The 25,321-nt window shown below is 41.8% G+C and overlaps 1 protein-coding gene across 1 annotated transcript in view; it reads left to right on the forward strand.

Moving 5' to 3' along the window:
- Nucleotides 1–25,321, forward strand: part of LOC145343420 (paired box protein Pax-5) — a 199,750-nt gene that overhangs the window by 168,498 nt on the left and 5,931 nt on the right. Inside the window, exon 9 of the mRNA XM_080189649.1 lies at nt 4,950–5,036. Coding sequence (XP_080045775.1) covers nt 4,950–5,036 — 87 coding nt within the window. The remainder of the gene's footprint in view (nt 1–4,949; nt 5,037–25,321) is intronic.

The following is a 25,321-nucleotide window of genomic DNA, read 5'->3' on the forward strand; positions in this document are numbered from 1 at the left end:
ATGCAATGCTGTTTGCTACTGAGAGAAATCAGAAAGCTTCTGAACATGTAACCACAATTCAATTATAGACACGATGATGAATGGGATTTACAATCCAGTGGGATAGACACTGGTCTTTCATCTAGGCTCAAATCCAGCCCCAATTGATGAGATGAAAGTCTTCTCCACTCTGTGGCAGTGAGTTGGACAATGTCAATCGAGTTTCATGTGATCCCAGAACAGTTAACAGTTACTAATTAGCGTAAATTTGGCAGTCGCATTCAGAGAGGTAACAAGATGGCTGGGTGGGGAAATGGAAAAATCTCATGCTAGTGTTGGGCAGAAAAGCTCTTCTGGGGCAGGAACTGAAGCAAGTTGTTGGGACACGATGTAGGGAAATTTACAGATATTTAGTAAAACTGTATCAGACTGGTGAGTGCATGGAGCTGACATGGATTTAATGAAATAACTCTGGATTCACTCGTTTGGTGAGCACTAAAATTACAATTCAAAAGGCAGGCCACTGAAATAGGCACCATCTCATATTTGTTGTAGGCTGATGCTGACTGTTTGAGATTATGGTGCACACAATCACCGCTGAAACTGCAATCCCACATTCCCCAGTAGGGAACTATGTTTTAAGGGAGTGTAGGTTGGAGTCAGTATAAGACTGTTGGCCCAGTCATGTTTTCTCTGAGCTTTGTTTCTTGCTGGGAGTGTGGGGTAGGTTCTTTGAAAGACCATTGTGCCTGTGTCTGTGTCTCTTAAACTGGAGCTCTCTACTTCATTTGCATGTCCCTGTCCTTGAACCATATTCTTCCATATTTTTCATTTGCAAACACTTATCCAGTTCCATTCTAAATTATGTTTCAGTCCTCACTTCATTAACCCCCTTGTGGTGAAAAATTCCATGTGTTAATAATCCTTTCTATGAAAAGAACATGTCTAACTCCCTATTCAATTTTTCCAGTCTTAATCCTCAGTCTGTGTGCCCTTGTTACTGATTTGCCAATCAGTGGGAACAATTCTTCATTATTTTGCCACTCAAAATGGCCTAATTTTATTCACCTTTATAAGAGCCCACGTGGTATTTGTGTATATAGATACATGTATTTCAGTGGTGTTAGGCATGGGGGTGATATGAGTCAAGACCCTCCTTTGACAGAAAGATTTGGGATGAGCAAGGGATGTTCGGTCAAGAGCTTGTTTGGCACTGGGTATGGATAAGGTTTATTTGGGCATTGATGTGGATGGGCTAGGAACTCACCAGGTCAACAGCATGGTCTCAAGGGATAAGTAAATAAGTAACATGTGATTATGTAGTATCTTATGTTCTCAGGGGACCCAAAACATTGCATAGCCAATAAATTCAATTTGAAATTGTCACCATTGTTATGTAAGCAAATACAACAATTTGTATCCACCAAGCTACCATAATTGGAGACCTGGCCATTTTACATTTGTTTGTGTTGATTGTAAATGATATGTTACCTTAGGATGTTCTGCTGGCGTTCAAATGATGTGATGGGGTATTTACATCTAGGGTTTCAGCTTAACATTTCATTCTGAGAATGAAACTAAGACTTGTGTTTGAGGTGACAGTGCTTCCATTGAACCAGGGCTAAAACCAGGAAGTCTCAATTGCAATGTTATCTCACATACAGCAGAAGTGTGACTGACAGCCCGATGATCATGTGCATTGATCAGATGGAAAGCAATATGAACCCATTTGGAAAATAATGTGCACTAACTTGAAAACTGTGATGGTAATTTAAGAATTCTAAATCAGAAATTGTTCCTGTGCTGAGTTAATATCAACTGAAATCAAAAGAGTGAATGTTGGTCCATCAGTATTTGCAAAGGGAAATTGTGGGTTCAGGCCCTTCAACAGAACTGAAGACTTTTTCTGATGAAGGGTCACACAGGAAATATTTGCCTGTCTCTTTTCTTTGCAGATCTTGATTCCAATGTTTTCTTTCTTTGGTGCTATGTTTTTTTTAGTTAGAATGGCCCTGGTTTTAACTATCTGTTGCCATTGATTTCAGTGGAGAACAAAACTGAACAGGTTGTAAGCTGAATGTCCAACCAGAATCTGGGCAGGTTAGATTAAAATCCAAGGCTGAATCAGACTGCTCACAATCTTTCCATTATATTATATCTTAAGAGGAGTTTCTGACCACTTGTCAATGCCATCACTAAGATGTCTATTTCCATCTCCATAGCACTCTGACTGCACCTTGACTCAGTTCATCTGTTGCTTATCCAAGCTGTTGTTACCCCTAGAATTGACTGTTCCATTGCACTCCAGGCTGACCTCCCACCTTTTGCCCTTTGTTAACTTGCAGTCACCCAGAGCTCTGCTGTCCTTGTCCGATGCACCAAGTTCACTTCACTCACAACCACATGCTCGCTAAGCTATATTGGTGATCACTTCAGAACTCTCAATTTTATGAGCAGGTGGTGTTGCAATGGTATTATCACTGGATGAGTAATCCAGAGGCCCAGATTAACGCTCTATGATGGAATTTGAATTCAATTACAACAAAAAATCTGAAATTAAAAATCTGATGAGGACCGAAACCATTGTTTTAAAAACCCATCTGGTTCACAGGGAAGGAAATTGACCATCTTTACGTGGTCTGGCCTACATGTGACTCCAGACCCACACAATGTGGTTGACTAGGAAGGTGATAAATGCTGATCCATAAGAACATAAGAAATAGGAGCAGGAGTAAGCCATCTAACCCTTCGAGCTTGCCCCGCCATTCAATAAGATCATGGCTGAACTGAAGTGGATCAGTTCCACTTTCCCGCTTTCTCCCCATAATCCTTAATTCCCCTGTCTATCAGAAACCTATCTACCCATGACTTAAATATCCATACCAGCGATACCCACGTTCTGTAAATAGTTTTTTTTAAATGTCAATGTTGTTGTTAAATCCTTCCATACCCTCACCCCTTCCTATCTATGTAAGCTGGTCCTTTGACATATCTCCACCCTCCAATTCTGGCCTTTTTGAATATCCCTGAGTTTAATCGCTTCCCCATTGGTGACAATGCCTTTACCTGCTGAGTCCCCAAACTCTGGAGTTTCCTTCCAAAACATCTGCCCCTCTGTCCTCCTTTAGGATGCTTTTTAAAATCTTTCTCTTTGATAGTAACCTACCCTAATCATGCTTTACGTGGCTGAGTTCCAAATTTAGTTTGATAATGCTCCTGTGAAACACTATAGGAGGTTTTGCTATGTTAAGAGCTCTATATAAAGACAAACATTGTTGTTATGTGTTTTCTTTTAGTGATGGGGATGTACAGTATTTAAATTGGATGTCCTAGGGCTAGTCTTAAATTTGATTCCTTTAGCGTCTGTGGAGAATGAATGGTGTTTGTAGGGCTGCTGTTGGCCACGCAGACATCTCATCTGGAGTGCACAGCCACAGAGGCTTTATTTGTGGAACTTAAAGACCTTTGGACCCCTTAAAAACTCAATCCTTCGTTTCACAGTTAATTGGGATCTTTGTTTATTATTTGTCATGTTCATTTGGTGTGATTATGCCAAAGCTTTTTTTCCAAGGAGCCATACAGACTGCTATTAAGTTGCAAACTGCAGCACCTCTGATACCCATTGGGAAGATTTTACAGCTGAAACACAAAGGGTCCACTTGAGGCTAATTAATCAGTAATCATTAAACATTTTGTGTTGTTAGGCAGGTAGTGGACTGGGATGCAAAGAAAATTAGCGGCCCTTAAAATTCCTGTGTTTGATATTTATTAAGGTGTTTTTTTTCTCTCTTTGGGACGCCTCATCACAGCTGATGATTGAACAGTTCAGCTGTCAAGAATTACCACTGATGGACAGTGGCATTTCCATAAAGGGGCCGGCAAGCTGTTTAGATGTGCATTGATCTGGTATAGTTTTACTCAGCTCCTGCCACATCTCCAGCACAGCCTGGCTCCTGCTCGATATGCAGAATATTTCTGGATGAAGCGAGCGATTCTGTCATTGAGCTGATGGTGCTCAGTGACTCTTGCAGCTCTCCGCTGGTCTGTACTGCAGGAGCCTGACACCCTGACCACTGAGGCATAAAAAGCAGAGAATTGGAAGTCTGAGCCTGTCAGGCCCTGGCGCATCCCCCTGAGAGCAAAGGGGGGGGGGAACGAAGGGAATCACATCGTGAAGTGTCGGCTTGCTTCAAATCATTTGAGCAGGAGTGCAGCTGATGAGTTTAAATCTCCCATCGCCTGCTGATTAATATGCAGAGCAACACAGATTGCTATCACCTCATCCACACAGCTAAAGGCTGGGGAAGGCTGAGACACTCCTGTCAGGGCTGAGGTGTGAGGGAAAGTTTGGGGAACAAAGGAAGCAGACTTGGTTAAATTCTGAGGAAAAAAACAACTAATCTTTTAATGAAGTCACTTAGCCAAGCAAGGAATGGATTTAAATGGTTCAGCTAGTTATTGTTTTTACTTTGTTTATGCTAAGATATTGTTATTAATTATTTTCTGAAGCATAGGACCAAACCATTGGGTTAATGTTCAGAACTCACAAAATATATTGGTGATAATGGTTGTGTGGTCCCAGTTGTTGATATCGGTGATGGGAAAACAGCGAGGCAGAGGGACATAAAAAATTGGTATGGAAAATACCTATCAGACACAATGCCAGTAAGTGCCTACTAATTAGTGAAGTCAGCTAGTTGATTGTGTTAATAAATCTCAACTTATTTTCCAGCATATTCCTCGTACCAACAAGTCCCAGATGTTACATGCTATGTAGTTAAATTATTGTAGGTCTGAGTTTCACATAAAGTGAAGAAACATATTAATCAGTAGATCAGCTATTAATGAAAATTGGGTTCATGATATTGAACTACATCTTCACCATTTTCTTCAATTGTGGGACAACAAAGACTAGTTAACTTGAGAATCTTTACATTATTTCACTCTCCTTATGCTCTTTCTTGTTTTAGGGAGCGATTTTTCTGGGAGTCCATATTCCCATCCGCAGTATACAACTTATAATGAATCATGGAGATTTCCCAATGCTGGATTATTAAGTAAGTGCTTCTTCAGGTTATTCACTTTGAAAGATCTTGTTGTGCAATAAAGAGCTTCACAAATACATGTGGCCATTTTTACCTTTCAGCATCATTTTTATTTGTGTGTTCTGCAATGTTCAGTAACTTATGTACAGGTGATGGATCCCTCTTCACCAGGCTCATTGAAGAAGTTGCCTAGATATATCTATGTTGATTTTCCTTTTCCACCTCCACGTCTCAAGCATCATGAGCTTCCGAGGACTTTATAGGTTGCTGTTTTGGAATTGGCCACTAGCAAGTGTAAAAGGTCACCTTGGAATTAATTCTGTCCCTTTCCCCTTCTCCCTGTATCCCCACTTCAGTGAGCTGACTGAGAGCCAGGAGATCACATTAGGCATCCTGATTGCGAAGGCCCTCATTTTCTCCCTCCATAGCTTCACCTGACGAAGGAGCAGTGCTCTGAAAGCTAGTGGCGTTTGTTACCAAATAGACCTGTTGGACTTTAACCTGGTGTTGTGAGACTTCATACTGAGAAGGGAGTGGACAATGGGTAAATAGGAATGCAGGGCCACTACAAGTGGGTTTTTTTTTTTCAACCTCCTAATAGGAGGTTACAGGGAGTGTTCAGTGAGGACTTGGACCCAGTTGTCTGTTACTGACTGAGAGCGATGGCGTAAAGGTCCAAGAATGTAATTTTACGTGAATAATTTAGGAATTGTTGTATTATAATTTGTGATTCTGCATGTAACTAATAAGTGAGTTAGTAGGTATAAACCAAGATATAATGTTTGGTATTGTATAACATATACTAGGAAGTCCTGTGTCGTCAAAAGTTATAACTTTATACACAATGTTATGATATATACAGGGTCTGTTAATATAGTGTGGTATCTAATATATAACACACTGTGCAATGTAACAGTGAAATGATAACAAGGTATATGACAAAGCGATGAAATGAAATAGAATGATGTTGGATGTGGTGTAGTGCTGGGTTTTGTGAACTTAACTGGATAACTGTGGTTGGGAAATAAAGTGGTCCTAAAGTGATGTCTACATTTTGGTGTAGCCTCAAAGGTGATTGCAACTGTAATGGCTGTCCATTGAAGTTCAAGGGTCAGATTATTCAAGTTCTCAATGCAGTTAATGCGCTCTGTCATCACAAGGAGTCTTGAAGAGTCAATTGTTTCCTTGCCACAGCAATAGTGATACAGCATCTTAAATGCAGCATTGAAGACTTCAGATGTACAGATATTGGTGTCTCTGAAAACAAGTCCTTGAGTTTCAATAATGCAAGGAGTGAGGAAATCTCCAGGAAGAAGAGCTGTAGGGATCTTGTCTGAACACCCTGCAACCTCACATCCAGGATCAAGTTAATGTAAAACCGTCTTCCTAATCATCCACTGCAAATGACCCAAGCAAAAAACAGAAGAAATTTTTGTTTCATTCTGTTTGGCATGACGATGGACAAAGCGTAAGGTCTTCTCTGTCACAAGGAGGATAATAGGCTTGTTGCATCACCAAGTGGCGTCAGATCCCTTAATACTAATTTTGTATTGGGAAAGTTGAAAGGCATTTTTGCCATGTTCCGGAGGCCTTTGGGTCTATTGGCTGTTGACATAATTATGTGAAAACTCCATTAGCTGAGAAGGATTTTCACGTCTACTTCAATATTCATTCCCCAAGGTTTTCTTCCGGACTTTCTGCTGGGCACCTGCACCAACTCAATCACCCGCTACTTAGCCACAATCCTCAGCTTAAGGATTTCCCAACAACACCAACAACCATTTACAACAGTAAGCAGATGGCTTGCCCTTCCCCCTCATGCCCCAGCCCCCATTGTTTGTAATATATAAATGAATGATTTGGAGCAAAATGCAGGTGTTCTGATTAGTAACTTTGCAGATGACTCAAATATAGTGAGGAGCTTTGACAGAGGATATGGCAGGATATAAATTGGCAGGAGACCTAGGCCAAAGGATGGCAGATAGAATTTAACCTGGACAAATGTGAGGTGATGCGATTTGGAAGGCCTACTGCAGAAGGAAAGTAAACAGTGAATGGTAGCGCCCTTACATCTCTCTGTATGCTAAATTTCTAAGTGTGCAGATCCACAGTTCCCTGAAGGTGGCAACTCAGGTGGTCAAGAAGGCATATGGCATGCTGGCCTTCATCAGTCTCAGTTGCTTATAGGAATTGGAAAATCTGTTGCAGCTGTGTAAGACTTTTTAGTTAGGCCACATTTGGAGCATTTTGTACAATTCTGGTCACCACACTACCAGAAGGATGTTGATGTATTGGAAAGAGTGCAGAAGAGATTTACCAGGATGTTGCCTGGTTTGGAGGATATGGATATGAAGAAAGGTTTAACAAACTTGGGTCGTTTTCATTGGAGTGTCAGAGAATGAGGCGGGACCTGATAGAGGTTTACAAGATTATGACAGGCTTGGATAGAGTGGATAGTCAGTCTTTTTCCCAGGGTCAAAAGGTCAATTACTCAGGGGCATAGGCTGAGAGTGAGAGGGAAAGTTTTTAAAAAAGATGTAAGGGGCATATTTTTCACAGAGGCTGGTGAATTCCTGGAACACGTTGCCAGAGGAGGTGGTGGAAGCAGATTCTATAATAACGTTCAAGAGGCATCTTGATAGATACATGAGTAGGCAGGGAATAGAGAGATATGGACCACAGAGGCAAGAAAATATTAGATTAGAGAGGCATCTGTATCGGCACAGACTTGGTGGGCCAAAGGGCCTGTTCCTGTGCTGTACTTTATTTTTTGTTTATTTTGAGAATATATTGAAAATATTGGGTAGGTTGCATTAGGTGGTATGGTCCTGTATATCTGGGTTGTATCCTTTGGGTGTCTTGTGAAAGTCCTAGGCCTCTATGTTCCAGGACAGGATTTTTTTGGCCGTGCTTGTCCCCTAACCAGACAATCCCACCTGAGGTCAATGGGCTTTTGCATGGTCCGCTCCCCCCCCCCCCCCACCCCGCTGCCCACTATGATTCCCACGGTGGGCGGGATGGGAAAATTCTCCCAATGTCTATACATTTTAACAATCTGCCCTGTTTTATAATCTCTGGCCAGGTGCCCATTGTACTTTAAAATGGACATTATCTCACCTATATAGTCAAATCTCATTCGACCAATAACCATTTATCCTGCCATTTGTCATACAAAGACCAGTTGACCATAACATGAAGTCCAGATGTGTCTGTGATAGGGACAGAAGGGGATTGGGGCGGGGGGGCGGGGGGGGGGGCGGTATTAGTATACTCTATAGTAGTCATATGCCACATCAGAACCAAATCTGTAAATCAGATCAAACATTCATTTTCTACAACTGATTAACTATAGTTTTTTATTAATGTCACAAGTAGGCTTTCATTAACACTGCACTGAGGCAGCAGTGCTAACCACTCTACATATTTATCATCAATATATTGTCAAGCCTATGTGTTGCTTAACTAATTTTGCAAACATATGATTTGTGACCTTGTATCCTTTGATGTCCCCATCAGATATGTTGGCTAAAAGCTCAGTATGGATCATTCCCCTTCAGTGTACACCTTTTTCACTTGTCCATAGATTGCCACCTCGACGTGGTGAAAAAGCTTTGTGCATGTTGATGATCCCTTGAGTGATGTCAAGCTTCTAGTAGGGCCAACCATGGCAGTGTGGTCAGGGATGGAGGGAGATGCTAGACAAAGTGCAGTCTAAAAGAAGTCCTCAACAGCAGAATAAGTAAAGGAACACTGTCGGTAGGAGAAGCCTGTAGCTTCAAGCTGGCTCCCATCATTGTGGTTTGACATATTTCTGAAATAGGACCACCACCATGTGAAGATCATATGGACAATGATGGCACACAAAGTCATGCAGGAATTCTACCAGAGTCAATTTGCAAAGTCCTGTGGTGATTGAGGACTGGGGACAGGGTTGTGAACCTGGGACTCCCTCATTAAGAATGTACACAATGGCAACAGAGGCATGCAGATTTCTGGACACTTGTGTTGGGACAGATATGTCTTTGGGCAACAGGATCTGTAATTGACCTTTCAAATATAGAGTGGGTTAAATCCCAGTTAAGAATCGAGAGGGACTGTATCACATTTGTATTTCCAATACAATTGACGCAGATGGTACATCCAATGATTTCCTTTCCTTTACAACATTGGCTGTTCTGTGAGGTAATGCATAGCTTTCCACCGGATGACAGCTCAATGTGCCTGCCCGTTTTGGTCTGAGGAGTTCCACTGGTTAGCAATTGTGAGATGTGATTCATTGGTGTATTTTGTTTAGAGCAGATGTTGATAGGACTGAAAATTAAAACAAAATACTTAAAACAAAGTAGAAATGAATAAAGGGGAAGAGAGTTCAAATTGATACTTTAAAGAACACTAAATGCAAGTAACAAAATCTAATGAAGAAAAATGATCCAATTTCATGCTCTTTGAATGTGATAACTCCTGTGCCATTTTAGCTCATTACTTTTAACTTGACGTAGATCAAGATAAATTTCTTTTGATGCATTGTTGCTATCTCCTCTCTGACACTGATCTGTGTATACTGCAGAATTTAACTGGAGCTGACAGAATCCCCACTCTAATACACCCAACTAGTTAAGCATTTATTTTTTACAAGGGTATGGGGTCATTGTATGTGGCTGTTTGTCCCACAACTGTTACATAATTAGGGCATTTCCGGGGTTGAAGTCTTGTTCTCTGGCGGTGTCTTGGCACCTGAACATGTCTTTGACCGTTAGTGTTCCTGAGATGTTATGATGGATATGTTATCGACTTGCATTCAAACTGATTAACTTTGGAGTAAATGCTGCTGGATCTATTCAACAATCTTGGCACTCTGTACCAGCCTCACAAATTAAACAGGTAATTTTTCCTATTGCTGCTAAATGTCACAATCAGAGTGCTTACCCACCCAAAAGGAGTGGACAAATAGTTGGGGGAAGGGGGGGGGGGTCAACTCCATGAATGGTTCCTGATTCAGCTGTTTCCAGTTGATTAGACTTTCTCTGTCTGATATTTCTTTCTTTCTTAAGGCCCTGTCCATTCTTCCTATTAAACACCATTAAGATACAACCAGGCTTCTTAGTTGATTGTCACCTAATTCCTTATTCAATTGGTTGCAGCTATGGCTAACCATTACTGCTGGGATTCCCAAGGATTTTTCCTTGGCTTCCTCCCAGCTGGTGACTCAGAGGTCCCACTGAACTTCACAGCAAAAACTAATTTAAAAAAAAAAAATTCAATTTCCAGCACGGCACTCAGCCAAATTGGTGGGCTGGCAGCTGCAGAGTGGAAAAAAAAAACCCCACAACCCTTGGGAAAGGTCCTCTGCAGTCGATGGTGAGCAGCCTGAGATTTGGGCTTGTCGGGAGACGTGGGGTCAGCTGGAATTGTGGAAAATAGCATTGTGGGTTGGGGAGGGGAGGGTGGGTAGACAGGGAGAAAGAGAGAGACCAGTAGTTGAGATAAGGGGGTGTTTGGTGGTTTGTGGGGATTGGGGATCGGGATGGTGTGGTTGGTAATTACAGCAACAGTTAGAAACAAGTTCCAATCAGCAGCAGGGAGGCCAGAGGCTTCCTCTAGGGATGGGCATGGAGAACATTCCTTCTCCTGAGTGCTGTAAAAACAAAACTTGTCTTCTGAATCCGGCAGCCCCCACCTCTTGCTCACGCTCACCAAATATTGGGAATTCTCACTGGGCAAGAATTACATTAAAATCAGGCAGTATGAAATCGGATTTACATATGCTAATGAAATGTCCCATGGCAAGACACTGCTTCCTGCCACAAGCTCCGTTCCCTAGTTACTGAAGTGAAGTTAAGCTTGATTCTCATCTTCAGAGTCCTGCTTAATTCTGCATGGACGGTCTCTCTGCCATAATAATAGTAGCAGGTACAAATGAGTCATGTTGCAAAGGCATTTGGTGTTCTTTCAGATTCAAACCCCTAACAACAATCATGGCAGTGAACAAGGTCGTTGTCTTCAGTTCCTGCCACAAGCTTCATTCCCTAATTACTGAAGTGAAGTTAAGCTTGATTCTCATCTTCAGAGTTCTGCTGAATTCTGCATGGACACTCTCTCTGGACACTGTGCACCAAATAGGGACAAGGACCAGCTTTGTCCAGTGATACAAGGTCCACTCATGTAAATGTCTGGTAGCATTCTCACAGTTCAGTATGTGATGAGCTGGATTGAGTAATGGAAAGATTTGCATTAGGAAGGAAGACACCTAGCTCTTAAGGGTTGTTTTATTAAAGGCATTGCAAAGGCTGCAGGGAGGAGATCATAAAGTATTCTAATGTAAGAGCACAAAACTGTTTGAAGCAAATGACTTAGGCCTTGACTTCAGTCCTGAGGCCTCTGTATCTGATGCGCTGCACAAAGAGGGCAGACGACGAAAACCTCTTCTTGGGTTGAATGGAAGAAGGTTATTAAGGTCAGTCACTAAGGAGAAGATTCTGGGGAAACTGAAAAGCCTGAAGGTGGATAAATTACGTGAACCGGATGGACTACACCCAGGGTTCTAAGAGATAGCTGAGAAAATTGTGGAAGCATTGGTGGTGATGTTTCAGGAATCACTGGAGACAGGGTGGGTACCAGAAGACTGGAAAGTAGCTAATGTAAAACCACTGTTTAAGAAGGGAGGGAGGCAGCAGATGGGAAATTATAGGCTGGTTAGCATGACTTCGGTCATTGACAAGATGTTAGAGTCCATTATTAAAGGTGAGATTGCAGAGTACTTGGAAGTGCGTGATAAAGTAGAACTGAGTCAGCACGGCTTTGTCAAGGCGAGGTCATGTCTGACAAATCTGTTAGAGTTCTTTGAGGAGGTAACAAGGATGTTAGATAAAGCAGAACGAGTGGATGTGGTTTATTTAGATTTTCAGAAGGCCTTTGACAAAGTGCATAGGAAACTGTTAAATAAGCTAAGTGCCCATGGTGTTAAGGGTAAAATCCTGGCTTGGATAGAGGATTGGCAGAAGGCAGAGAGTGGGGATAAAGGGGTCTTTTTCAGAATGGCAGCCAGTGACTAGGGATGTACTTCAGGGGTCAGTGCTGGAACCACAACTTTTCACTATATACATTAACGATTTGGAGGAGGGAACTAAAGGCGCTGTTGCTAAGTTTGCAGATGATATAAAGATATGGAGAGTGACAGGTATATTGAGGAAGTGGGAGCTGCAGAAGGACCTGGACAGATTAGGAGAATGGGCAAAAAAGTGGCAGATGGAATGCAATGTTGAAAAGTGTGAGGTTATGCAGTTTGGAAGGAGGAATGGAGGCATAGACTATTTTCTAAATGGGAAATGCTTAGGAAATCAGAAATATGCAGGGACTCGGGAATCATTGTTCAAGATTCTCTTAAGGTTAACGTGCAGGTTCAGTGGCAGTTGGGTAGGCAAATGCAATGTTAGCATTCATGTCAAGTAGGCTAGAATCCAAAGCAGAGATGTACTTCTGAGGCTGTATAAGGCTCTGGTCAGACCCCATTTGGAGTATTGAGAGCAGTTTTGGGCCCCATATCTAAGGAAGGATGTCTGGCCTTGGAAACGGTCTAAAGAAGGTTCACAAGAATGATCCCTGGAATGAAGAGCTTGTCATATGAGGAACGGTTGAGGACTCTGGGTCTGTACTTGTTGGAGTTTAGAAGGAAGGGGGGATCTTATTGAAACCTACAGGATACTGCGAGGCCTGGATAGAGTGGACATGGAGAGGATGTTTCCATTAGTAGGAAAAATTAGAACCAGAGGGCATAACCACCGGGTAAAAGGATGATTCTTTAAAATAGAGATGAGGAGGAATTTCTTCAGCCAGAGAGTGGTGAATCCATGGAACTCTTTGTCACAGAGGCTGTGGAGGCCAGTTCATTGAGTGTCCTTAAGACAGAGATAGATAAGTTCTTGATTAATAAGGGGATCAGGGATAATGGAGAAGAGAAAAGCATCAGCCATGATTGAATGGCAGAGCAGACTCGATAGGCCGAGTGGCCTAATTTTCTCCTTTTGTTTTATGGAAACAAGAAATGGCCATGTAGTGTTAGGTAGTAACTTCTAAAAGTGCCATGCGTCTGGTAAATAATGCCTGCCACCAAAAGCTGGCTTTTGTCTGTTCCACATCCTTCATTGGTCCATTGCCAACTCTCACACAGCCTTGCAGCTCCTTCTATTCTGTCTCGAACACAACCATACTTCAAGAGGGAACATATTCAAGCTGCAAGTTAAAAAACTTTCCCACACTCTTATCTGCCATAGGCTTTTTGTAGGAAAGCATAGTAAATACTAATAGCATCCAGGGTGGGGTTTGGGTTGGCAACTATCAGTGATCTTTTATTGTTTGGGAAATGTAGTGGTATTGTAGGTTGGTTATTTATGAAGGCTTGTCTTCTCAACCTTGCCCCTCACCTGAGGTATGGAGATCCTTGGGTTCGATCACCACCAGTCAGCTCTCCCCCTCAATGTGAGAGCAACCTATGGTCACCTGGGACTGTGGCGACTTTACCTTTCCTTTAGGTATTGTAGCATTGGGCAGCTGTGGCTCTATATTCAGGAGAAAGGTGGTGAAATTGTTACTTGAGGTACTTGTTTTCTCCATGAGCTGATGTTACACTATTGGCACCCTGTGATTGATAAGTACCATACCTGCTGGCATTGAGGTATCTGGGTGGCAGTTTTTGCCTGCAAACATGTTTATTGCTAATGGCAAAATTCTGCAGCTGACATGCTGGTGACCCCCTAGAAAGCTTTGGTGATTGGCAGATTGGCTTGTACTTACGTTCTGGGGCACACTAACTTCCTGGTTATCTTTGTTTCACCGTATAGCACCTAAACCAGAAAATATATTGTGAGGTTCTTTTAAGAACAAACTTGGGTTTTAAATTTACCAATATTTTTTGACATGGATGTTAGCTCAACATTAAATATTGGACAATTGTAGTACTGCATTTAAGCAATGAAAACAATGCCACTTTTGAGAAGTGCTAGAGCCTCTGTGCTTTTATTTAACCTTTTCCAAATGAGTGCGAGAGGAGATTGTGGCAGCAATGCCATATGACGCTGTTATGTGCTCTGTTATGTATTTTCCTTTGAAAGCTAGCTAACTCTCTAATGAGGCTTGCCCTTCACTGGTGCTCTAGGCCTCAGCCTAGACACTTCCCACCATATTACATCATTTTGAGCAGACATCTACACCAGATAACATAGGGACCTAGGGCTGATGTTTTCTTGAGCTGTGTGAATGTACAACCGCACAGCAGACGGGAGTGTGCCGCATTGGGAATTAACAGCCACAAGCTGCGATCTCTTTAGGATTTACACATGTGTGGCTGCAACGGGATGGCACTGTGCAACAAAAAAGCTGCACGCAGCATGGAGAATTAGAGAGAATGTTGGCCAGGGCCCAGAACACAACAGAAACACTGAGCCACAGGAGTTCATTATTGTCCCCTTATGTATTTAAGAAAAAATTCTGACAATATAATTGTGTCAGTCCAGATCTTAGTCTGAGACGTTACCAAAGATAAATTTGTTGATCTGAAGTTTGGCAAGCTGATAAACATGAGATTAGGACCCAAACTCAAAGCGACCTGATTTTGAGTCCAACAATGATATGTAACTTCAAATGTGCCTCTTTATTGCAAAACAATTACATATGGGTTGAGGTGTGTACTGCCATCCTTCCTGGATGCCGTGCCAATTTGTCAGCTGAACACATACAGTACGTAGTAATAAGGAAGGTAATTGCTTTTTAATTCTTTACTAAGAACTATGGTGAATACTTGCCATGTCTGAGCCCTGCCAGTCCAGTTACTGAGCTCTGGTGTGATGATAAATCTGTCTGATGCTTCTGGTCTAGATGGGAAGAGGTATTTTAGTTTCTAGTGGTTCAGATTGATCTCATAGTTTAACGATGTAGATATTTTCATGGCTTCTGGTCTTGTGCCACATCTCTGGTGGTCCATTGCATATTCCTATATGGTGAGAATTCATCCCTTTTTGTTCTTCTTCACTCTAGTGAGTACTGAGCTTTGTGGCACTCTGATAAGGTTACCTGAGACCCTGAAGGAGGAGTATAATAATGGCCATGTGTTGAATTTATGCCCTAGAGTTACTGACAAGTGATTGGTGAGCCAGGATATGGTGTGGATGTATATGTCCACTCCACCTTGTTCAGAGATGCTGAATACGCTGCTACAACTGGATGAGGAAGGGTACAAGGACTCCTTCAGAGGCACCCAACCCTGTTTCTCCACTTCTCAGTTGACTGTAATGGGCTTTTAAAAAAAAATTGTAAAGATGTATGTGCCAATGCGGTGTATGTATTTTACTGTTTGCTGATTGCAAAGAACTCAATCTGACAGGCTTTTGTGAAGTTAAATATATAAAGGGTTAGTTTTTATTGTGCTTAAAAACCCACTCAAGTAAAGAAATCAAAAATATCCAAACAGGTAAACACATGTCCCAACTATTGCAATACATTTGTATATTGATAGTTAATGTGGTAAGTTAAGTGGTTAATTTTTGGCTACATTAAAATTCAACGAGAAAAGGCAAGTGAATAAAGAATTAATTGAAGATTGCAAGTGGGCAAGACAGGAGTAGCACTAGGTATATCTAAAAAGAGGTATGAGCCTGGTGAAGCTACAATACAAGATTACTTGCATGCCAAAAGCATAAGCAACACACGTAGTCAGAGTTAAGCGGTAGCACAACCAGTGGATCAGATCTAAGCTCTGCAGTCCTGCCATATCCAGTCGTGAATTGTGGCAGATAATTAAATAACTCCACTGGAGGAGGAGGTCCCATATATATCCCCATTCTCAATGATGAGGAAGCCCAGCACATCAGTTAAAAAGCAAGGTTGTAGATTTTACAGCCATCTTCAGCCAGACGTGCCAAGTGGATGATTAATTTTGGTCTCGACCTGAGGTCCCCAGCATCACAAACGCCAGTCTTCAGCCAATATGATTTCATTCCAGGTGATATCAATAAATGTCTTAGAGCACTGGATACTGCAAAGGTTATGGACTCTGACAACATTAAGGCAATAGTATCAAAGAAATATTACAGTGTAGGAGGAGGCCATTTGATTCATGGTATTTGGACCTCCGAATGAGCAAGTTACCTAGTATCACACCTGCCTTCATCCCCTTAACCCTTCACATTCTTCCTTTTTAGATAACAATCTAATTCCCCTTAAATGCTTTAGTTGAAGTTGCTCCACCACACTCTCAGGCAGAGAATTCCAGACCCTAACCACTTGCTATGTAAAAAAAAATTCTTTTCAGATTTCTCCTGCTTCTTTTACTGATTACTAAAAACTGTGCTGTCTTGTTCCTGAACCTTTCATGAATGGAACATTTGCAAAATGTTTGATCAGACCACAAACACTTTGTTTAGAGCTTGAGAGGCAATCTCATTGAAAACTAAGAAATTCTGAAGGGGCTTGATAGGATGGCCACTGAGACTGATTCCACTGGTCAGGAAATTGGAAACATGGGGCCACAGTCTCAGGATAAGGGACTGATCATTTAGGACTTAAACAAAGAGAACTTCCTTCATTCAAATCTTTAGAATTCTCTATCTCTAAATGATTATGGATGTTCCATTGCTGAATATATTTAGGGCTGGGATTGAAAGATTTTTGGTCTTTGAATCACAGTGAGACCATCACTGGTCCATCAAGACTGCACCATGCAAGAAATGCCCTGATCTGCCCACCTAATCTCACTTAGCCCATAGCCCTGAATGCTATGGCATGTTAAGTACTCATCTAGGTACTTAAAGATGTGTGGCATCCTGCCTCCATCACCCTTTCAGGCAGTGCATTCCAGACCGTCGCCACCCTCTAAGTAAAAAGATTTTTCCTCAAATCCCCCCTAAACTTCCCACCCTGCATTTTTAACTTGAGTCCCTTCGTAACTGACCCTTCAACTAAGAGGAATAGCTTCTCCCTATCCATCTTGCCCATGCTCCACATAATCTTGAACACCTCAATCAGGTGCCCCCTCAGTCTTCTCTGCTCCAGTGAAAACAATCTGAGCCTATCCAACCTCTTTTCATAACTTAAATGTTCCATCCCAAGCAGCATCCTGGTGAATCTCTTCTGCACCCCCTCCAGTGTGTTCATGTCCTTCCTACAATGTGGTGACCAGAACTTCACACAGTACTTCAGCTGTGGCCTCACCAAAGTTCTGTACAACTCCGTCATGACCTCTCTGTTTTTGTAATCTATACCCTGATTTGATAAAGGCGAGTGTGCCATATGCCTTTTTCACCACCCTATTAACCTGCCTTTCCACCTTCAGAGATCTATGGACAAACACACCAAGGTTCCTTTGTTCTTCAGAACTTCTCTTTCATAGCATATTACCTTGTCAAATTACTCCTTCCAAAGTGCATTCACCTCTCACTTTTCCGAATTAAATCCCATCTGCCACTTGTCCGCCCTTTTGACCATCTCGTCTACATCTTCTTGTAACCCAAGGCACTCAACTTCACTGTTAGTCACACAGTCTCTTGGGGAATTAAGGGATATAGGGAGTGGGTGGAAATGATAAGAGTCGGTTCAATCAGCCATGTGGTCTACTTCTGCTCCTATTTCTTATGTTCTTATGACGCCTCAGGATTTTGAATACCTCTATCAATTCTCATCCCAACCTTCTTTTCTCTAAGGAAAAGAGCCCTAACTTCTCCAAACTATCTTCATTAACTGAAGTTTCTGATTCCTGGAACCATTCTTGTGAATTGTTTCTGTACTCTCTCTAATGCTTCCATATCTTTCTGGAAGTGCAACACCCAGAACTAGACTCAATACTCTAGCTGAAGCTGAACTAGTGACTTGTACAAGTTCAACATAATTTCCTTGCTCTTGTGCTCTATGCTCCTATTAATAAAATGCTTTATTAACTGCTTTCTCAATTTATTCTGCCACCCTGCACACCAAGAGCTAGGTCATTAATATACATCAGGAAAAACAAGAGTGCTATCCCCTACACTACAAACCTTACTCCAATACTAAAAATGTCCATTGACCCTTACTTTGTTTCCTGCGACCCAGCCAATTTCCTATCCCTTTTGCCCCACGGGCAATAACTTTGCTTATACGTCTGTTGTGCAGAACTGTATCAAACACCTCCTGGAAATCCAGAATCCTAGCATCACCCTCATCAACACTCTCTCTATTAACTCTTCAAAAAATCCCAGCAAGTTAGTTGAGCATGATTTTTTTCCCTGAAGAATGCCATGCTGGCTTTCCTTTAATTAACCCACATTTAGTCCACATTAATTTTTACATTTTGTCTTGAATTATTGGCCTGTAACTTCCCAGCTCTGGGGTGCCATAACTGAGGGGAACCCCCTAAAGTAAGAATTACACAGCATTTGTTGGGGAAGTTTAAATTTCCATCGTCTTGCATTGGGAAGGTATGTTTTGCATCATAAACTTCTTATTGTTCTGACTGTATTATGGAATATTTACATAGGAAAAAGTTCAAAAAAATGAAAACCACTTCTAACTTTTGAGTAGCTATCGTATTGAACCCCTGGGAAGTCTGTGACTTCGGAACCATTCTCAGTGATATGCTATGGGATCATTTGGTCTGTAGGATAAATAATGAAGCCATCCAAAAAAAGCTATTAACAGAGGCAGATATAAATTTTAACAAGGTAATGGAGATATCACTGGTGATAAAAAGGCATACAAGAGTTTCAGGGCATACAAATTGGCACAGCTCACCAGTCAGTACAAGTCAGCAGTGGCGCCAAAAGTAAAGATGTAATTTTAAAACAGGAAGCAAATAGAGCGAGAAGATTTAAGAGAACCAATCAACTGCCTAGGATTGAAGTAGAGCATTACCAGTGTGGGGGTAATCACTTCCCTGAAGCCTGCAGGTATAAAGAAGCTGAATGTTTTTGCTGCCACAAGAAAGATCATTTCAACATCAATGTAAAAGAAAGTTTAGTCTACTCAGTAACAGAATTAATAATGCATCACAATCACATAATAGGGAAGAGTCCTGTACTGAGGATTTAAATGTTAACTTATTGTTCAACATGAAAATGGGCAAGGTAGTTGCCATCACCATGATGCTTTTGGTAAATGGTAGGCCATTAAAGATGGAAGTTGATACGGAAGCCTCTGCCACAGTGATAGGAGAATGCACATTTCTTTATTTACAAGGAGGAGTCCGGCCAATGAGTTTGAGGGGTACCGCAGCAAAACCAATAACTTGCACAGGAGAAGCCATCAAGATAAAGTACTATTACAGACTCAGTAAGCTATCGGCAGCAGTTCGCTCAGCTCCCAATAATAGCATTGGGCCAAGTCTTTTGGGCTATGATTGACTCAGGATAATGAAGTTAAAACCCAATGAAGATCTTCCAGGTATGGGAAGGAGGACTGCCTGAGTTACTGAAGAGGTATGAAAATGTTTATAACAATGAGTCAGGTAAAGGGCCTCCAGGTGCAGATCTATGTGCATCCAGAGGCAATCCCTCTTTTTTTTTAAACAATATGCCTTGTGAGAAAGGTTGGACACAGTATTGAAGAAATTGGAAGTACTGTATATTATCCAGCCAGTTCAATTCACGGAGTGGGTAACACCCACAGTCCCCGTGATAAAGCCTGACTAAACTGCCTGCAACCGTGGAGACTCTGAGTTAACAGTTCATCAGGCTGCCAAGTTAGATAAGTATCAAATCCCCAAAACTGAAGATTTGTACACAAAGCTGGCTGGAGATCAATCTTAGACAAAGCTGACTATGAGTCATGTGTACCAGCAACTTGAGTTTGACAATGTTTCCTGAGGTTGTGTTACAATAAAAACATACAAAGGTTTGTTTCAGTATACATGCTTAACCTTTGGTGTGTCAGTAGCATGTACTATATTTCAGGGAACACAAGAAGTCTATTGCAGGGACGGCCATGAGTTACAACATACCTGAATGATGTTTTGATAACTGACTGTCAGAAGCTGAGCACCTTGCTAAATTTAGAGGAAGTGCTAACGAGATTTCAAGAAACTGGAGTTAACTCAAAAGGAGAAATTTACTTTTTAAGCCACTGAGATAGCCTATCTGTAATCTTTGTGTATCACACAGATACACAAAGATTACACTTTATGGAAGGACAGGGTCATAGAACCATAGAATCCCTACAGCACAGGAGGAGGCGATTCAGCCTATCCAGTCTACACCGACCACAATCCCACCCAGGGTCTATTTCTATAACCCCACATATTTACCCTGCCAATTCCTTGGCTAGAGTCAATTTCACATGGCTAACCTAACTTGCACATCTTTGGACTGTGGAAGGAAACCGGAGCACTTGGAGGAATCCCACACAGGTCAGAGCAATAAACTCCAAAACACCGGGCTGGAGAACCACCCCCGATGTTTGTTTTTGCTCCTTGTTCATCCCATTCAAAACGGGTGGAAGTGTTTGAAATGAAGTCAACAATATCACACGCTATAATTAAGAATTGGGTCAGTGTTTTTTGGACCTTGGGTTACCTGAAGTCACAATGTTGGATAAAGGAACAGCCTTGAGAAGCGCTGAATTTCAAAATTTTACCTTTTCCTTGAATGGTTTCATGCACATTAGGACTGTGCCTTACCACCCGGCATCCAACAGACTGGCCGAACGAGCAGTCCAATCTTCAAGGTGGGCCTTAAGAAGCAGTCAGGAGTGACCCTGGAGATCAGAATCCCTCAATTCCTTCTGGGCTATAGAACCACGCCGCACTCTACTGGAGTGCCACAAGCAGAATTGTTGATGGGCTTGTGTCTTAGCACCAAACTAAGTCTGATCTTTCTGAGTTTGCTTTGGAGGGTAGAGGCCAGTCAGTGCAACCAAAAGAAAGCTCATGATTCAGGCAAATCAACAAGGTCGTCTGCGGTGGAGGAAGCCATGTGTGTCAGAGGCTCAAGCTGGCTCCCAGGAGTAGTTGTATCAAAAATTGGACCTTTTGTCTTATGAAGTGGAGACACAAAGAATTGTCCGGAAGATGGTTCCTGCTGTTAACCATGTTGCCAGCAGAAAACATTCATGGCTATCCAAGCAGTGAAGTACTAAGTCAGCCTGTGACAGGCAAGTCTATCGTCCCCATGGAAGTGGGTGAAGCTGAGTTACCAGTATCTGAGGAAATGCCTGGTATAGTGGTTTCTACAGAAGGAACCCCAGCAGAAGCACCCCTGACAAACGAGTTATGCCCCTCCACTAGAAATCAGAAACCATCAGAAAAACTCAATGCAATGTTTAATGTTCTAATTGTTGGGGACTGAGTAATTTCATTATCAGATATAAGAAAAGACTTGGAGGGTGACGGTGTTTGTCCCCTTTTTTTAATGGGGTGATCTGCCAAGAAGGTCATGTGATCTGGGTATCCAGTCAGCTAGCTGGAGTACTGTGTGCAGTTTTGGTCGCCGCACCTGTGCAAGGATATTTTGGCCTTGGAGGGAGTGCAGAGGAGGTTCACTAGGCTGATACCGGAGTTGAGGGGGTTGAGCTATGAAGAGAGGCTGAATAGACTGGGCTTGTACTCGTTAGAGTTTAGAAGGATCAGGGGGGATCTTATTGAGACGTATAAGATGATGAAAGGGATGGATAGGATAGAGGTGGAGAGGTTCTTTCCGCTCAGAAAGGACAGTAGGACTAGGGGGCACAGCCTCAAAATAAGGCGGGGGGGGCAGTTTAGAACAGAGTTGAGGAGGAACTTCTTCACTCAAAGGGTGGTGAATCTCTGGAATTCTCTGCCTGTTGAAGTGGTGGAGACTACCTCGCTAAATATATTTAAGTCACGGGTAGATAGGTTTTTGGTAGGCAAGGGGATTAAGGGTTATGGGGAGAAAGCGGAAAGTGGAACTGAGCCACTTCAGATCAGCCATGATCTTGTTGAATGGCGGGGCAGGCTCGAAGGGCTAGATGGCCTACTCCTGCTCCTATTTCTTATGTTCTTATGTTCAATCAGGGGCCAAGGTGGGCAATCATCCTAGCAAGTGTGGGTTTCTGTAGCAGTTCAATCCTGGAAGCTGACTGTCACTTATAAGATTGCAAGCCTCTGCATTATGGTTACGAGTAAATAAACATTGCAGTTGTTATTTACCTAACTGATAAAACAGACTTATTACATCTACCTTTTTACTGTCTATGTACCTGTAGATAACTTTGGGATTCCCTTTTCTGCTAGATGCCAGTATCTTTTCATTATCCCCCTAGGCTTCTCTTATTTGTTTCTTCACTTTTTCCTCTCAAACCTTCAATATTCAGCTTGATTTTCAACATTTGTCATAAGTATATTTTTAATTTTTTTTTCTCTCTATATCTCCTTCATCATTCAGGGACCTCTGGATTTATTTATCCTATCCTTTCCTTTCAAGGGGATATGTCTTGTCTCTGCCAGAATCATCTGTTCTTTAAAGGTAGTCAGTTGTTCAGTGACTGCTTTTCCTGCCAATCTTTGGTTCCAATTTATTCAGCCCACATCCTTTCTTACGCCATTGAAGTTGGCTTCCCCCCAAGTTAACTTTCTTACTCTGTTGTTTATCCTTTTTCCAACATCGGCCTAAAACATATGATGGTGTTCACTGACCCTCTCCTTCATATATTTGGACTACCTCATTTGCAAAAACCAGTTTTAGCAGTGCCTCCTTCCTCATTGGACTGAAACATACAGCTGAAGAAAATGTTCCTGAACACACTCTCTAGGAACACTTGCCCCTTTCTACCCTCTATACTAATATTATCCCAGTCTTTATTTGGATGAAGTCCCCCATTATAAATGCTCTAGAATTTTTGCATCTCTCTCTGTAATTTCTCTACATCCTTCCCACCAATAGCTGGTCCACAGCCTACATTGGGTAATGTAATTGCATCTTTTTAATTCCTGTGTTCTAGCCAAATAGCATCTGTCCTTAATCCCTTTGGGCCATTCTCTTTCTCCAGCGTTGCACACTCTCCTTTACCAAAACCACCTCCGCTTCCCCTTTTACTTCCTTTCCTATCTTTCCTGAACACCTTGGGTCCAGAGATTTATTATCCTTCTTTGAGCCAGGTCTCTGTTATAGCCATAACATCATATTTCCACATGGCAGCCTGTGCTTGTAACTCACCAGTCTTATTTGCCACACTTGGTGCATTCACATATATACACAGCAAACATGATTTTGACTATGTTGTCGACTTTCCTTTGATCCCACCTACGAACTTATTATTCCCTATTCTAGTGCTATGATTCCCCCCAAGAGTTCTGTGTCCCTTGGCAATTCTCACTAATATTATCTCTACGTGTGTTGTACTAAGTGCAATAGGTCTTAAAAAAAAGTTCTGAATCTTGTATGCTGGAGCACGTATGAATATATAACAAAATCTATGAGCTATGCTTGCTTCTACATAGATCTCTGTCCTGTCCATAATTGACCCTAATCTTAGGTCATGTGTCTCTTTACATCACACTGTTTCTCAGACTCTCATTAATCCCTGCTATGCCTTACCCTACTCTGATGAAGTCAGAACTGAATACTGGCTGGAGAGTGGGATGTAGTCAGGGGACTCCTGCTCTACCTGCCTGTCCCTTTTTGATTATCTGACTGACACCTCTTCTCTCTCTCCCTCTTCCATAACCTGCAGGGTTGCCACATTGATAAGTGTGGTATCCATGTAACTCTCAACTTCATGGGTACTCCATCATGATGCCAACTGCTACTCAAGTTTCACAACTGAAGCTAAAGATGCTGCAATTGATGACACGTACTTCCTGCACAAATAATTATCCAGGTCATAGGAAACACCCTGGAGTCCCCACATAGCATGAGGTGGGCTCTCTCCAGGTTGGATCAGCCATTCCGTTTCTCTTTCTATTAATTTATAATCTTGTGACTGATTAAACCTTATTGCTGGTGATAAAATTTACTAATATTAATAAATTTTAAATAATAACCAATAAAATTTACTGCAATTAATAAACCTTTGCAATATTGATTAACCCTACCAATACTTAGTAAACCTTACTGATAAACCTCATAGAATCCTACAATTATGATAAATTGCCGGAGTTTTGAAAGATAAGTAAACAAAATACTCCCCAAACAATCACTAACCTATTCCCCTGTGACGTCAGATTTGACTTTTCTCAGAATCTGGTCAGACCTCAGACTGACTGCTCTCTGCATCTTTTTAATAACTGAAGCTTCTGCCACTCTGTGTCCTTGTTAAACTGAAGTACTGAAAACTTGTACTCCAGGACTAGCTATGCTCCTAGTCCAGCTGTTTCAGTATAGTCACTATATCTACCCAGCTATGTGGAAAATTGCCCAGGTATATCCTGTCCAGAAAAAGTAGAACAAATCCAACCTGAACTATTACCAGACTCTTGATCATCAGCAACGTGATGGGAAGAGTGAGTGACAGTGCTATCAAGCAGCACTCTCTCAGCAATAATGACACTCAGTTTGGGTTTCCCCAGGGCCACTCCACTCTTGACTACATTGCAGCCTTGGTCCACCCAGGGACAAAAGATCAGAACTCAAGCGAGGTGAGAATGACTTTCCACATTTGACCACGTGTGGCATCAAGAAGCCCTAACAAAGCTGGAGTTCATAAGTTAGGCTATTCAGTCTATCACGTCTGCTCCACCATTTGATTATGCTCCTCATCCCCATTTTCCTACCTTCTCCTTATAACCCTTCAACCTATTACCAATTAAGAATCTGACTAACTTCTCCTTAAATCTACTCACTGCACCAGCATCCAACACACGTTGGGGTAACAAATTAATGGGAATCAAAGGAAAAACACTCCACTTGTTGGAGTCATACCTAACACAAAGGAAGTTGGTTATAGTTGTTGGAGAACAATCATCTCAATCCCAGGATATTGCTGCTCATGCCTAGACATATCTTAGTTATTGTGTTATGGTCTCTGTGTGATTAATTTTTAATGTCTAAACTATCACTTGTGAATGACTCATTCCTCTGTGTAATGAGCAAGGAAGAACGTATCAATATCTTTGAAGTGTAGCCAGTGGTTCTGTAGACTTCCTGACAGAATGGAATGTAGCTAGTATGGTGATGCAAATGGCAGCTATTAGAAGTTTCAGTCCATCGTTTGAAGTCATCCTTGTCATTAGCAGATATGAATTTCCACAGGAGGGTTGCTGGACATGTCCTAATTGCTGTTCATATTGGAACTTCCAGAAACCTGACCAACTTGTAGTTGCAGATATGTCAGGCCACCTCTTGCAGTCAGCTTAAGTCAGCGTCTTTATTTTAATCATTGAAACTGCC

This window comes from Carcharhinus amblyrhynchos, chromosome 5 (assembly GCF_965287045.1).
Source record: "Carcharhinus amblyrhynchos chromosome 5, sCarAmb.v2.hapA, whole genome shotgun sequence".
In the NCBI taxonomy this organism is placed as follows: Eukaryota; Metazoa; Chordata; class Chondrichthyes; order Carcharhiniformes; family Carcharhinidae; genus Carcharhinus; species Carcharhinus amblyrhynchos.